This window comes from Bos grunniens, chromosome 15 (genome assembly GCF_055505025.1).
Source record: "Bos grunniens cultivar Pamir isolate PY7600 chromosome 15, Bosgru_T2T1.0, whole genome shotgun sequence".
Classification (NCBI taxonomy): domain Eukaryota; kingdom Metazoa; phylum Chordata; class Mammalia; order Artiodactyla; family Bovidae; genus Bos; species Bos grunniens.
Window position 1 is genome coordinate 17,759,644 of NC_141179.1, and position 16,725 is coordinate 17,776,368.

Sequence of the window (16,725 nt, forward strand, 5' to 3'; positions counted from 1 at the left end):
TTCAATAGATACTTATCTAATGATAGTAATGGACCAACTAGGAACTAAAATTTAGCATTGAAGAGAGTCCCCATAGATGAGAAACAAACATAGGAGAGACACAAAAACAAATCATAGAATGTGATAAGTGCTATGAGCATGTTCGAAATGAGGCTCAGAAAATGGAATTGCCTGGGGATAAGTTTCAAGAAGTAACACCTAATTGCAATCTTAACAAATTAATGTCAGGGGAAAAAAGAGGAAATTTAGGGCAAAGGGAATAGATGTGCAAGCTCACTGCAGTATAAGAGAGCATCAGTTCAGTTCAGTCGCTCAGTCATGCCCGACTATTTGCAACCCCATGGACTGCAGCATGCCAGGCTTCCCTGTCCATCACCAACTCCTGGAGCTTGCTCAAACTCATGTTCATCAAGTCGGTAATATCATCCAGCATCTCATTGTCTGTCATCCCCTTCTCCTCCTGCCTTCAATCTTTCCCAGCATCAGGGTCTTTTCCAATGAGTCTGCTTTTCACATCAGGTGGCCAAAGTATTGGAGCTTCTGCATCAGTCCTTCCAGTGAGTATTCAGGACTGATTTCCTTTAGGATTGATAAGAGAGCATGGCACACTTGAAAACTACAAATGTTGAAAATGGTTGGAAATAAGAGGTGATGGAAAGGGGTACAAGAAGGATAGGTAAACAGAAGAGAAGCTACATGGAACCACTAAGAAGGCTCTTCTGTGTCAAAATTTTTAAAAGACATTCTGAAAGCAAGATAATAATAAAATATACCCAGAAGAGGTAACATATTCAGAAGAAAAGGGGACAGAATTTGTTTAGTTTGTCTCTAACTACTGGGGGTGCTCTGGGCTTTCAGGACAGGATTCTGGGTGATGGAATTTCAAGGTGGTGACCGATGAACCCTACCTTCTTGAGACAGGCTCTGGAACCCCATGTAGGAATGGCAAGGATCATGTACCAAAATAACTGAGGGACAGGTGGGAATGGCAAAAAGTATTAGGTCCCAATGGAAGTGAAAGGGGGCTTCTCCCCTTGAGATAGCTTCTAGATTGACTGAGAGCCCCAAATTAGAAGAAAACAATAGCAGCACTACCATTTTATAACAATATTCACGCACTCATCTCTGGGTCAATGGAGCAGAGATGGAAATGTGGTTATAAAGGCTGATCAGGTTGGAGTATCTTGGGGCTTTTTTCTTAGAGCTATGGTTTGTATCATGAATTACCTGGATAATTTCTTATGCTTAAAAGGTTAATTACATGGCAGTTCTAGGGAGAGGAGCTGGTGACCAGATGTTGTATTGGTGCTGCTAGAAACTGATAAAAGTATGTGTGCTACCTCAATGTAAAAAATTGTTGGATAAAAATGAGATGTTCCAAAAGATACCCAATTAAGTAGTTTAGGGGAGACTGGAAGAAAAGTGTAAGCCAACAGCACCTTCCTTTTAAAATTCATATGGTTTGTTGGCATTGTGAGAGCTGCTCAACTTTAAGATATTCTTGGATCTTGGCATCCCAGAATTTATTATAGGAAGAGACCATTACCCAACAGAGAGCTGTGCAAACAGTATGATGGTTATTGGGGAGGACCGTTCTGACGGTTATGGATAAATGTTGCGAGGTGTTCCAAGACTCAAAGTCTAGTATCTGTGTAGGCACAGACATCATTTAGAAAAATGTCAGTGGCAGGAGGCTTGACAATGAGGGATCCCAGAGGTAGATGAACTCAGAAATCAACTCAAGTCAGAATCTTGAGATCTGTCCTTATGTGGTATAACTTCTGCCAATGATTGGAGAGGTATTCTATACTTCAGCTAGCAGGTACTTTCAATTTCCTGAATTATGTCATGCTCTCTGGAGAAGGAAATGGCAACCCACTCCAGTATTCTTGCCTGGAAAATCTCGTGGACAGAGGAACCTGGTAGGCTACAGTCCATGCAGTTGCAAAGAGTTGGACACAACTGAGCGACTTCACTTCACTTCACTTCACTTCTGACCTTTAGATCTTTATTAATGCTGTCCCCTCTGCCTAGAATCTCCTCCAATAACATCCTATCCTTCCCGTGTCAAAGAGCTTATGCCATGATGATCATCTGTTTGTGTCTCCTTTGATAAATCATATTCTACACGAGAACAGGACTTGTTCGTCTCATTCTCCGTTTTAGCCCCAGGGACTAGTACAATAAGCTACCTGTAGTTTCACATAATTATAATGAATGAATGAATTAAAGAGAGAGAAGCTATGTAAGCTCAAGTCTATGAGCTATAATTTTGTTTAGCAAACATAATTCAGCATTTTGTTTCCTGAGGAGAGCTAGCATCTTATTTGGGGGTAACTGGACAGCTTTTGAGTGACTAGGGCCAATATTGATATAGTACGGTGATGATTCAGGAAAACTCAGGCCATAGGAAAGATTATACATAAAAAGAGACTATTAAATGAGACTGGAATTTAATAATGACTAAGACTCTTGAACATGGGAGAAATTAGGCAAAATTACTAGTCCCAGCTAAAGGATGTCCTACCTCTTCAAAAGTGACCCATAACAGATTCTGTCAGTAGATCCAATCACATGAAAATAGAGAAAAAGCAGGTGAGGACTGACAAGCAAGAAATATGCATAGAAAATTACAACTATTATCTTTAACTAGGCTGATGTTTTGCAGTGCTAAAGAATGTGAGGGTAAAATTTTATACTCTAATGGTTTAGAGCTCTATAATTAAGCATGGTTTGTATGCAGTCCCCAACAGAAATTAATCTGGCATTTTTGTCATCCTAGCTTCACTACTCATATCTGGTTAGTGAGGCCTACGATCCTCAGTTCTCACATCCGCTAAATGGAAATAATGCATAGGGAGTGCCCGATTCAGGGCTTCATATACAATAGACTCAATAAATGGTACTTGTTGTAAATGTTGGCACCAACACTCAGAGGAACAGAATTTATCATTCTGTCCATTCCCCTCTCCACTACCACACACATACCTTCTCAAACACATATACAAACATTGGTAGATTTTCTGAGATTTTCTTTGAGTAAGAAAAGGACTAGTAACTCTCTACCAAGGGGCCTGGAGCCATGTGCCCATGAGTTAGCATACTGCGCACTAAATCATTAACAATTGCATATCCATATGTGTAGTCTGACTCTGAAATTGGGAACATGACATTGAGGACCATACACTGTTGTTTCTCAAATTTTGTGGGAACCCATCAAAATAATAACACTTTTTTTCCTTTATCTCTTTCAGGGTTCTTAGCCTTGGCTGCACATTAGAATCACCTGGAATCCTTTTAAAAATAAATAATGCTCAGATTCAATCCCGGAATAGTGATGTTAGAAACTCCTGGAAATAGGGCTTAAGCTTGGGTCATTTTCTGAAGGTTCTAGGTGATTCTAATGTACTAATTCCACAATTCTAATCTGCTAAGTCTGTGGAGACCATAGACTATAGCACTAGCATCATTAAGTAGCTTGTTTAAAATGCAGAGTCTCAGACCCCAATACAGACAAAATCAGAATTCAAACTGAATTGGAATTTGAATTTTAAAAAGTCCTCCCAGTGATTCATAATCACATCAAAGTTTGAGAAGTACTGGTATAGGTATCAGTGTTTCTCACCTCTGGCTACATAATATATTTATCTAGAGGACTTTTGGAAAATGCAGATTCTTGGGTTCTACCCCCTGAGATTTTTATTTAATTAGTGTGAGGAGGACCCAGAATAAATATTTTGAAAAATCACCCCTAAATAAACAAACTGTGCATACAGGGATGAGAATCACAACACTAGGCAGGCAAAGGCAGTGATAGGCTACATTCAGTAAGGATTGACTTTATGAGGGGTACTATGAAAAATGAGGCTTAACAGTACTCTCTTTCTCCATAGTTACCTTGAGATTAGCACAGAGAACAAATGTGATCTATCTAGTGTGGGGTTTTCTAGCAACAGGCTTAAGAAATGTCTATTTCATGTATTTACAAACATGAATGTTGTATTTTCTATTCTCTGTTACAACTGTAGTTTATTAGTGACTAGCTCTATTTGCATAATGAGTATAACCAAACTGGAATATGCACCTCTTAGGGACATGACTCATGTTTCAGTTTTACTCAAGGGGAAATAATGTAAATATATATATTAAAGCAAATGGAGATATTACAGAATAAAATATACCTTTGTCAATTTTAATGATAAAACAAGGCTTCAAAGAAATTTTGTGCTTTTAGTGAACAGTTCAGGCTGTATTCCAGACCTCCTAGTGAAATGGATTTATTTTCCCTTTGCCCTTGGGACTAATTCAGAAGGCAAGTTTGAGGAACACTCAACCAATGGAATTGTTTGAAATATGACACTCTTAATTGACTTGGTTTCAAATCCTCAGCAGTTGGAAGATCTTGGCTTATCTCAAATGCTAGAAATATTACAACATTTGTCACTTCAGTCTCAGTCAAGGATTAAATGCAGTATCACAAATAGAAGCTAAAATAAATTCTAAAAGTCTTATTTTTGGTTGACTTAACTTTATTCACATGATAGTTATAGGGGCTGACAAAGACTTCCTTTAACATTTCTTTCTTCTGGCAGGTTGATTTAGAGTTTGGTTGCTGAGTGTGGGTTGAAGGGATGTGTGGTGAGACAGATCAGGAGCTTGTTAACATTCTATGTCATCATGAATCCAGTTTACTTTTAACCTTGCGGCTTGTCTAACACATTTGCAGTAAGAAATGGGGAAAAAATCTAATGCTTACTGGCAAACATTTTGAAGCCATTGAGAGCAGCTCTGGAGGCACCCCAGATATTGTGCGAACTGGTCAGAAGTGCCATGGGGTGCCAGAAAAGGCATCCCATGACAGCAGTGGGATGTCAGGGCATACAGAAGACAGCCCTGGAGCATTGCAGTCAATTCCAGGAGCTGTGGCATCTCAGTACTGATAGGACCTCACAAGGAGCCATATAAGGATGACTGTAATCAGGACAACGGTGAAGTTGAGACACAGCTCCCGGGTGGATCGTTCCATTCTCAGAGTGGCTTGGTGAGAACTGAAGGCAAACTTCTGAGGGCACACCAAAGACCTCCTGCTTGTCCTTACCTCCTATTAGAAAGTAACAAAGAAAACATAAGAAATTAGTGAGCATTCTTTCCTCAAAAGAAATAGAAGCATTATGGAAGGGAAATGTGTGATAGGCTGAATTGTATCCCCCACTCTAAATTCACATGTTGAAACCCTAATCCCCAGTATCTTGGGATGCAACTATATACATATTTTTTTTTAATTGAGGAATGTGGTTATATTTGTAGAGATAGGGTCTTTCAAGAGGTAATCAGATGGGTTAAATGAAAATGGGTTAAATTAAAATAAGGTAATTAAGATGGGTCCTAATCCAATATGACTGTTATCCTTATGAGAAGAAGAGATTAGGACACAAACATAAGCAAAAGGAAGACCATATGAAGACACAGGGAGAAGATGGTCATATGCAAGCCAAGGACAGGCCTCAGAAGAAATCAACCCTGCCAGATATTTTGATTTCAGATATCTAACCTCCAGACTATGTTTGGACTAGAATTATTACTTTTCTCTGGGTCTCCAGCCTCTAATTTCCCCTGAAGATTTTGGACTTGCCAGCCTCCACAATCATATAAGCCAATTATATTACACACACATACACACACCCTCCCTCTAGATTCTGTTTCTCTGAGAAACATTGACTTACACAGACAGCCTTTTTTTTTTTCCTCTAGGCCTGATGTCAAAAAGACCAATACAGTTCTGATTATTTTTCTGTGATGATTATATTGATGCTATGGGGCTTCCCTCATAACTCAGTTGGTAAAGAATCCACCTGCAATGCAGGAGACCTTGATTCAATTCCTGGGTCAGGAAGATCCACTGGAGAAGAGATGGGCTACCCACTCCAGTATTCTTGGGCTTCCCTTGTAGCTCAGCTGGTAAACAATCTACCTGCAATGTGGGAGACCTAGTTTCGATCCTTGGGTTGGGAAGATGCCCTGGAGAAGGGGAAGGCTACCCACTCCAGTATTCTGGCCTGGAGAATTCCATGGACTGTAGAGTCCACTGGGTCACAAAAAGTCACTCGACTTTCACTTGATAAAATACAAAATATTGCATTTTTCTTTCTCCAACTTCTGTGCGAATGTGTGTGCATGCTTGCTTGCTTTGCTACCACCAAGTAAGGTCACCAAAACAGAAAAAAAAAATGTTATGGCTTAGAATTTTTCTTGCTTCAAATTACATACAGAGGTAGGATACCATAATTTTTCAAGTTTCAAGCTGATCTATCTTTGTCTAACCCTGTGAAAGCATTAAGTAGTTTCAACAGCTGCTTGGCCTCTTGAAATCCCTGCATTGGGCATAGAGCCTACTGGGGTCAACCAAAAGTCCCTCACATAACAGGCACTCAGTCCAAACAGCAAGTGTTAACCCCATGGGTACTTCTATTTCAACAAGGGCTTGTGCCAGCTATTTTTAGTCAAGTCCAGGATGTGCTTATATTGTAAACACTTCAAAAAGTGAGGGTGGTATCTTTATAGTCTGTATAGATAATACTTATGGAAAATCATGCTTTGAGAAACATAAAATTATTACTTCCAGTGAAGTGGCATAATTAACATTGTGTATATGCAAACTAAATGAAAGTAAAGATTAAAAATAAAATTTTAAATATTTAGAGCAAAAGTCTATTATGGAGTAGCAAAAGTCTATTATGGAGTAGCAAAAGTCTATTATGGAGTAGAAAAAGTTTAAGGGGAAAAAGTGTTTTATTTTCTAAAGTGGAAGTTCAGGAGGAAGAAGTCTCCCCTGAATTATGAATTATAATTACTATATTCCTTTTATTATTAGTGTGCCAAATTATTAATTGCATAAACCAGTCAAATGATCCTTTTTAATGTTTTATGTTATTGTTGCTATAACACATAAGTTCAGATAAGATTATATTAACAGGTACGTTGTTGAATGTTGGTTTAAAATATGACCAATGGTAACTGATTCATGTTTCACTTTCTTTTTAATTCTTACTTATATTTTTGCCCTCTACACCATTTCCAATGAAAATCTTTACAAAGATTTGCTTGAAGGAGAAAGTAAACAGAAGAAAATAAAGTATTAAGGAAGTAGAGAGAATGTATAAGCATGTACATCAGAGCAGAGGAGAACAGGAAGTTGATGAATTCAGGCAAGGAGCCTAAGAACAAAAGAATCTAAAGACTCTAAAGCAGATTCTTCCTTATGGATTTATTAATGAAATTAAATCCTGGTCCAAACACTAATTTATTTGAGTAAGTCCCAAAGAAGTACAAAGATATGTAAAAAATATGAGGCCTTATTTACAATGATCAAAACAACCCATTATTTTGCCCAGAGAGGGCAAAATAACTGTCCCATCAAATCTTATGAGACTGTGACCCAACAGGAACATATTCAGAAAATGTTGCTGAAAGTTGTCCAGAGCTTTGTTCATGTGACCTTCACAACAACTCTGACTTTTACAACTCAGGCAAGTTTTGCGATTTTTTTCTCTCGCAAGATTATTGCTAAGAAACTGACTTTTAGAGAGAGGTTAAGTTGTTTGTGTGATGACACATAGCAAGTTAGAGGCAGAACTAGAACTGGCAGACTGGAAATAGTTGTTGGATTGTGGTTACTCTTAGGAGTGATAACATGAATGATAACCACAAATAACTGCCCTGGCTAGTGTAAATTTTTGACCTTTGGGAAAACAATTTGACATTTTAAAATTAAGGTTGATAATGTTCATTCTCTTTTATCTGGCTCTTTCACTCCTACTTTAGAAACTCAAGCACATATACACCAGGATTTATATGTATAAGAATGTTCATAGCAACATTTTCATAATATCCCTAAGCTGGAAACAACTCTAATGTTCATCAGCAATAGAATGAATGTGAACTGTGGTATGTTCATACTTTAAAATGTTATAGAGCAAATAAAATATATGAACTACAGCACCACATAATAAGATGGGTAGATTTCACAAAAATAACTATGAAGCAAAAGAGGAATTTACAAAAAGAAACACAGAATGTAATTCTATTTCTTCAAACCCCAAAACAAGAAATTTAACTATATTGTTTAGGAACGCAGACAGAAATGGTAAAATTATAAAGAAAACCATGGATAAGACCAGCTCAACAATTAAGATGATGATTACTGATGATGAGGCAAAAGAGAAAAGTGATTAAGAATGGAATTCTGGAGTGCGCCAATGACAATTTCTTGACCTGAGTGATATTTATACAGGTGCTGCCTTACAATAATTGTTCAAAGGGTATGTTTTATGGACTCTTCACATTTTTTTTCAATGGTCTCTGAATTGACAGCTACTCATCACACTTCTTTATTACCTATGGTTTACCTCTTACTATATCTTGCACTTTTTAGCTTAAATGCTGTTGTTTTGTATGTTTTTAAAGTAACAAAACACAGCATTAAGGTGGGAATTTCTAATGAATCCAATTCAATCAACATATAAGCTGTCTATAGGGAGTGGGCTCTAATTTCACACACATTTATACCAAAGTTAAGTAAAACCTCAGGTCAGAAATCTTCCATTTTTTCTGCTGTTAACCCACAAAGACAATTTTGGCCTCATTTTAAATCTTTCCTGACATCAAGATCACAGTATATGATTCAAAGTGAAAAAACAGAAGAACTCTGAATAAACTGTTTGATACTGACTTTCTTTGAATGGAGACTTTGAAAAGACGGAAGACATATTTTCCTGTACGATATTTTTTAATAGGAAGGGAGAAAATGCATGCCATATAGAAAGGGAGGAAATGCATGCCATAAGGTGAAAAAAAGGAAAACAAGAATCAATAATATTCACTTTCTAGTCTAAGAAACACTGTACAATAGGCATTGTCTATTTCATTAAGAAATGTAAATATTCCTGTGCTTTTCTTATTTGCAACTTGTACACACATACACCCTGTATGCTAAGCTTAAAAATCCTGCTGTTACCTGAATAGGGTCAAGGACACACTGGGCTGCAGTAGGCTTCTCCTCTCTCTCTCCAACTTGGGCTCCAACTCCTTCTTGTCTCCCAGGCTGTCTGGACTTCTGGGCTCTGGGCAGGGCCTAAAGTAGTCCAAGGGAGGTGGCAATCACTGTGATGTCACTGGTGAAACATCTCGAAGGAACAACCTCCAAAGGTTGGAGGCTATTTGTGTTTAGGGGGACATGGAAATGTGTTGACTAAGGCTATTCCTTTGGCTGCGAATTTGTATTATTAATAAAAGCTCAAGGACTTAAAATCCTTTTCTTTCGGTACAATTAATGTAGGTTTTAAATTCATCTTTTACATCTTCACAAGTATCTCTAATATGTGTTCAAAACACTGTAAACCGAGAATGATACACTAATATTAACAAATTTTTACTGCATTTGGCTGCCTCTTCCACTTAGCACATGAGGGTGTAAAAATGTAACTTAATTTAAACACCCATATTTTCAGCTTTTTTGAAGTATAAAGAATTCTCTTCGTGCACACACACTCCTCAAACCACACACATGCACCAGAATTCGATAGGTATCTTTTAGCTCCTTCAAAATGGACTTCAGTCCAAGTGGTGAAAGCTATCTCCCCAATCACCTGTTCCACATAACTTTCCGGCTAAGCTGTATGTTGCAAGTTTACACATTAATATACAGTTTCATCTGAAACAGCTGTGGAAGCCATGGTTTATATATCTCTGTCAATGTACTAATACAGCAGTAAACCCATACAGCAAAACTCAGTCATTTGGATAGACTGGAGGTAGCAGGAGAACTGGTAAAAACTAGTGGAAAGCGTGAGTTATAGAATATATCTGAAAGAAATAAAATTGTGTAACATTCAAATATAAACATTTACTAACATTTGACTACTAGAATGAGTTTGTAATAAACATTTTAGGTGTCTGGTGGTAAATGGAACCTCTGACGTGTTTAACAGGGCTTCCCTGGCAACTGAGTGGTAAAGATTCTGCCTACCAATGCAACAGACATGGGTTCCATCCCTGGGTCAGGAAGATCCCCGGAGAAGAAAAAAGCAACCCGCTCAAGTATTCTTGCCTGGGAAATCCCATGGACAGAGGAGACTGGCAGGCTACAGTCCATGAGGTCACAAAGAGTTGGACCCGAATGAACAAATGAACACAAAGTATTTAACTGAACTTGAAAATACATCCATTAAGCATGACCCCAGCAACTGTGTTTGTTCATCAAATTCTTTCTTTATAGATAACAGAACAAACTTCCCCTCTGAGTTCCCAGGTAGCATCAGTCAAAATAATATATTCCCGGAAGACATAAAGAAAATTCCCTGTGTATGCATGCATGCTCAGTTGCTTCAGTCATGTCCAACTCTGTGCAACTCTATGGACTGTAACCCACCAGGCTCCTCTGTCCATGGGATTCTTCAGGCAAGAATACTGGAGTGGGTTGCCATTTCCTTCTCCAAACTTTTCCCCATTATTCCTCATGAACTAGAAATATTACTAAAACAAAAACTTTCCACTCCATTTCTTCATTTTTGATATAAACTCAATGTTGGGGAACCTTAATACAACATTCTGTTGTCACATGCCTTGTAAAAAGACAAGGCTTAACGAAGTGATAGGTAGGATATAGAAATTATAGTTCAGTCAAACACTGGCAAACTCCTTGAATGTAGTCAGATTTCTGTCTTTTGCTTCCAAGACTTTGCCAGATTGTTTCAAATACTAGGAATATTTCCCTACTCACTGAGTCACACCCATTCCTTTATTAACCACTCAAAATTAATTTTTGTCCAGTTAAAAAGTTATATATTTATTATAATATATTGAAAATATAAAAGTATAAAGAAAATTTAATATCAGCACCCAAAAGGAAAAAAGTATATATTACTTTTTAGTCATGTTTGAGGTTACATTGACACAATCTCAAATTTGCAAGATATTTTCAGTAAAGGAATCTGATTCTTGAAAAGCCTTTATCTTTTATAATTCTTGCAGGATTAAGTTACTTGTACTGTACCATGTGTTGGTATTGGATTTATGGGGCAAGCATTTATTTTGTATATGTTAGAATAGGAATTAGCTCTCCAATATTTAAAATGCTAAATACAATGGGGAAGGGTTAGCATATCACAACACAGCTCACCAATACTGTTAATTTCATTTATTTGGTCAATTTCAATTACCAATGAAATGTAACTTGAAAGATAAAATCCTACTGCTTATTCATGAGTCTGTTTCGTTGTTTGTTTGGTTGTCCCATTTAAGTTTGTCTAACATTATTCCAAGGATTGCTGTTCCTGGTACGCTGACAAATTCCCAGATAGATACTTCAGAAGCTTCTTGATATTAATGGTTTATCCTGTGATATCAGAAGATAATACTGAGCATTTAGCTTCTTGTTAGTTGACCTAACTCTCTCCTGAAGAATTTGCAAGCCACCCAAAGTCACATGACAGCCATTCAACCCCAAGTTTAACCCTGAGGATCTGCAAGTTCAAAAAAAAATTCAGCATACTGTCTCTCAATTAAAAGGCGGGAATAATAAGATTTCAAACCTCACTACCAAAGAAAATTTGCCTTCAAATTAATTTTACTCAATTCTCTTGGTATTTTCTTTTCTGTGAGCAATTCCCATGATATAACATTCCATATTAACTTTCTTTCAAGGTGCTGTTCTTCCCATCAGCAGGAAGACATACTAAACTAGTAATCTTTGACATTATTTCTATCCCTGTTAATCTAGAATTTATCCAAAGGCCTTTTGCTAAGAAAACAACATGCATATTGACATTGGTATTGAAGAGCTAATTGGCATTTATTTCTTCCCACCCCATATGTTATATACATTCTTAACTCTAAAATATTTTACCCTTTGAAAATCAATGTTGAGTTCTTATGCCTGATTATAAGATAAACTAACTTGTTTAATTTATTCTCAATTTCTATCCACCTTTTCACTTTGGGAAGCAAAAAGTGAAGACATCAGGTCAGTCCATGAATCAACAAGTCTCTGACACGGTGGGTGAATTCAGTAAGCCCTTGATGAAAGGCAGTGGGCTCAGCCCATCACAGTAATGAGTATGATGATTATGTGCCTCTCTCACCTCCACATCTTCACATTCAACCGTTGATCATGGACCTGCACAGACAGAAAGAAACAGCTTTCTGCTATTATCTGTCATTATCCCACATAAATAGAAACCCAGAGAAAGACGAACCCATATTTCTTGAAGCTCTCTTCCTGTCCTTGAAAAATCAATGATTACTATCTGCATTTTAAGCCACTTGTGGCAGATGTGTGATTTTTATCTCACTAACTGAATTTTAATTTCAAAAGCAAGGATAGTTGCCTGTATTTCTTTTGTTTCTCTAACCATGCGTTGAACTGGTAAAGAATCATAATAGATGCTCTAGGATATATAGCAAGGGGCTTAGTTTGAGCCTCCATCACATCACATCTCCTACTGAGATCTAGATGTGTCTGAGCATGCCAGGCAAACCTGGTGGAGGAAACTGAAGTCTACATCAAATCTATTTGTAAAAGGACCTAGAAGCCACCCGGGAGAGAAAATTCCTTTGAAGGGGAGTCGTCAAGAAGATACATGTGGTTTAACAAAAGGGTGAATATTTAAGCTATTCTGTTGCACATAACAGATGCCCTGTGCTAATCTAGGTCCTATGAGAAGCAAGATGCCAAGATGGGACTAAATATGCAAAAAGAAAAATGTACTGAGGGAAATGACCACGAGAGGAAAAAAGGAAGGGTGATTGGACTATAAGACTAATTCTAAGGAAAGTTTGACAAAGCTTTTAGGAAACTGCAAATCAAAGATATCTATCAGAAGTGTCCCATGAATCTCAGCATTTCCCCCTTTGTATTACTCCCATGCTCAGTTCTTGACTGAGAGCAGCCAGGGAAGCATCGCCTCTGTGAAAACCTGATTATGATTTCAGAGCACAGCAGCTGGAGTCCACCTCAATTACTGTCACATGTTAGAGGCACCTTCCAAGGCCACCAGACTCACACACTACCCATCCTACTCCACTACAGCTTGCTTGGGTCCTAGGGGAAGAGAGAGAGCTATGGATAAAAGCTCTATAAATAACTCTTTGACAATTAATCTCAGCAGTGTGGAACACTGAAAGGGACAGAGAGATTCTCCCTCTACCTGTGCCTTCTCCTGGACCTCGTGTATCCATGGAACCAGCAATGTAATGTCCTTCCACTGAAGTGTCACGGAGCCTGGCAGAAGCAGAAATACTGATCAAGACTTCCTTGCAGTTTATATTAAGCTGTGCAGGCCTTAGTTGCAGATGGCAGCAGAGAAGAACTTGAGCTAAAGGGCAAGAAAATGGCAGGCATTATGTGGTAGCTGACGATACGTGTGCATGAGCACATGTCAACCACCTCCTAAAGCTGCTAGAAATAATCAGGAGGAACATTACAGGGGCATGCAGTCTTGCATAACAAATGGGAGCAAAAGCCAGAAAAATACGTATTAGTTCTGTTTATAATAACCCATTTTAAGTCCTGGATTGGTGAGGTGACACCTGTTAACATCATTTGACTTGGAACCAATTAAATTACTCTTCTCTGGAACAAGTGTATTTCTGGTCTATAATAAGATTCTGCAAGCAAACAGCTTTCTCTCAGCCCATTAAACATAGCTGCTGAAGGGGAGAAAAAGAAAGGAGCAGCCAAAAAAATGTATTTAGTACTAGGCTATATACCAACTGCACTCAAAACACTCCCATTTTTCATATTGGTTTTGTTATTTTTCTGATGGGAAATAAAAATTCAGCAGACTTTTGATGTGCTGTTACTGAATAGTTCAGGGAGATTCTAGCCAGACACATCCACTTGAAACATTCTATTCTTAGTGAATTTGATCAAGAATATTTTTTCTAAATCTTGAGAATCTGTCAGTCAGAATAACATAATTGCAGTTTCAGTAAGAATGAGATAGATCAATTGATCAGACAAAATTGCTGGTTTTTCTCTGTAAACAAGTTTATTTGGTTTTAGTTTTGGCTATTAAAGTGGAGAGAATAGAGTCATGAAAAATCAAGAAAATCTCTCTCTGCTCTCTGTGAAGATGATAAGAAAACAAAAATGCCTAGTTGCAGTAGTGTGAAAGATCGACTGGATGTAAGATCAAGCTGGGTTTCCTTTTGGATGAAGGATATGCTATCTCTGAGGGCAATTGGGCACTTGTTCTACAGCATGCGGAGTAACCTAACCTTTTACACTTTTACAGTAAGTGAATGAGTAGTTGCCAGGACCTAGTATTCTGGGAATTTGGGCGGCTTATCTGGGAGAGGTAGTTCAGGCCTTCTCTCTTTACTGTTTATTTGTTGCTTCTTGCCCCCATTTGCCAGTGTAGAACAGAAAAGGAGGTCTGCACACTTCAGGCCAATTATATCTGTGTCTACATGAGGGTACACATTTTGTGCTAACAGGCTAAATTTTCTTCTTCTATTATCTCTCTTTTGCAAGATATTACAGCCATTTACATGTCAACCACTCTACCAAGGAACAGCACAAGCACAAGACATCCCTCTCCATTCTCTACAAACAACCACGTCTGCTGAGAACCACCACTTCTTGCCTCGAGTATCGACCTTGCCTACAAGATACCCTTCCTCTGCAACTGCCTCTGCTAAGTACCATGTGAGTGAGTGAAGTCGGTCAGTCGTGTCTGACTCTTTGGGACCCCATGGACTGTAGCCTTACCAGGCTCCTCTGTCCATGGGATTTTTCCAGGCAATAGTACTGGAGTGGATTGCCATTTCCTTCTCCAGGGGATCTTCCTGACCCAGGGATTGAACCCAGGTCTCCATAGTTATTGACTCAGATCAGATCAGTTGCTCAGTCGTGTCTGACTCTTTGCGACCCCATGAATCGCAGCATGCCAGGCCTCCCTGTCCATCAACAACTCCCAGAGTTCACTATTGAAGGTTAAAAAAAAAAAAGTTACACTTACTTCCAGCGCAAAATGAGGCATTGGGAAGAGGAACTGTGTCTCTTTCTATGTGTTACACCCTGTTGAGGAATACCAAAGGAATACTTCCTCACTCTCACTTCAGTGTTTTCCCTGACACCCCAATAGGCATCTTTTTACCTAAGACTCAATTCTTCCCTTCACTACTAAGATTTGATATTGTGCCCACCAAATGTTCCTTCTATTAGGATGAATTCTATCTCAGGAGGAGCCTAAGTTCCCAAAACAAATCAGATTCTATCAGGCCTGCTCCATCAGTAAATAACACAAGCTTAGGAACAAGACCTGGGAGCTGACTGTGGCTCAGATCATGAACTCCTTATTGCAAAATGCAGATGTAAATTGAAGAAAATAGGGAAAACCACTAGACCATTCAGGTATGACCTAAATCAAATCCTTTACAATTATACAGTGGAAGTGACAAATAAATTCACAGGATTTGATCTGATAGACAGAGTGCCTGAAGAACTATGGATGGAGGTTCTTGATGTTGTACAGGAGGCAGTGATCAAGACCATACCCAAGAAGAAGAAATGTAAAAAGGCAAAATCCTTGCCTGAGGAGGCCTTACAAACATCTGAGAAAAGGAGAAAAGTGAAAGGCAAAGGAGAAAAGGAAAGATATGCCCATTTGAATACAGAGTTCCAAAGAATAGCAAGAAGGGATAAGAAAGCATTCCTCAGATATCTATGCAAGGAAATAGAGGAAAACAATAGAATGGGAAAGACTAGAGATTTTTTCAAGAAAATTAGAGATACCAAGGGAACATTAAATGCAAAAATAAGCACAATAAAGGACAGAAACGATATGGACCTAACAGAAGCAGAAGATATTCAAAAAGAATATGGAAGAATGATACAAAAAAAGATCTTAATGACTTAGATAATCATGATGGTGTGATCAGTCACCTAGAGCCAGACATCCTGGAAGATGAATTCAAATGGGCTTTACAAAGCATCACTATGAACAAAGCTAATGGAGATGATGGAATTCCAGTTGAGCTATTTCAAGTCTTAAAAGATGATGCTCTGAAAGTGCTACACTCAATATGTCAGCAAATTTGGAAAACTCAGCAGTGGCCACAGGACTGGAAAAGGTCAGTTTTCATTCCAATCCCAAAGAAAGGCAATGCAAAAGAATGTTCAACCTACGGCACAATTGTATCAAAATAATGCTCAAAATTCTCCAAGTGAGGCTTCAACAGTAAGTAAACTGAGAACTTCCAGATATTCAAGCTGGATTACAGAGGAAACAGATCAAATTATCAACATCTATTGGATCACAGAAAAAGCAAGAGAGTTCCAGAAAAATATCTGCTTCTACTTTATTGACTACAGCAAAGCCTTTGGCTGTGGATCACAACAAACTGTGGAAAATTCTTCAAAAGATGGAAATACCAGAGCACCTTACCTGCCTTCTGAGAAATCTGTATGCAGGTCAAGGAGCAACAGTTAGAGCCGAACATGGAACAATGGGCTGGTTCCAAACTGGGAAAAGAGAACATCAAGGCTGTATATTGTCACCCTGCTTATTTAACTTCTATGAAGAGTACATCATGCGAAATTCTGGGCTGGATGAAGCACAAGCTGGAATCAGGATTACTGGGAGGAATATCAATAACCTCAGATATGCAAATGACACCACCCTTATGGCAGAAAGTGAAGAGGAACTTAAGAGCTTATTGATGAAA

The 16,725-nt window shown here is 38.3% G+C and overlaps 1 protein-coding gene and 1 long non-coding RNA gene across 3 annotated transcripts; both read right to left on the minus strand.

The window, feature by feature from the left end:
• Positions 1-4,511: 4,511 nt before the first annotated feature.
• Positions 4,512-9,106, minus strand: SLN (sarcolipin). The gene is made up of 2 exons (XM_086339032.1): positions 9,014-9,106; positions 4,512-5,101 (listed from the first exon to the last, which is right to left on the minus strand). The coding sequence occupies exon 2, from the start codon at positions 5,024-5,026 to the stop codon at positions 4,931-4,933; it is 96 nt and encodes a 31-aa protein (XP_086195158.1). The 5' UTR covers positions 5,027-5,101; positions 9,014-9,106; the 3' UTR covers positions 4,512-4,930.
• A 2,073-nt stretch (positions 9,107-11,179) lies between these two features.
• On the minus strand, positions 11,180-13,467 carry LOC147357371 (uncharacterized). Of its 2 annotated transcripts, XR_015141803.1 has the most exons (4): positions 13,203-13,467; positions 12,972-13,096; positions 12,138-12,172; positions 11,180-11,392 (listed from the first exon to the last, which is right to left on the minus strand). It is a non-coding gene; the product is annotated as an uncharacterized LOC147357371 (long non-coding RNA). The 2 variants fall into 2 exon arrangements; XR_015141802.1 differs by lacking the exon at positions 11,180-11,392 and having other exon boundaries at positions 11,937-12,172.
• Between the last annotated feature and the right edge of the window lie 3,258 nt (positions 13,468-16,725).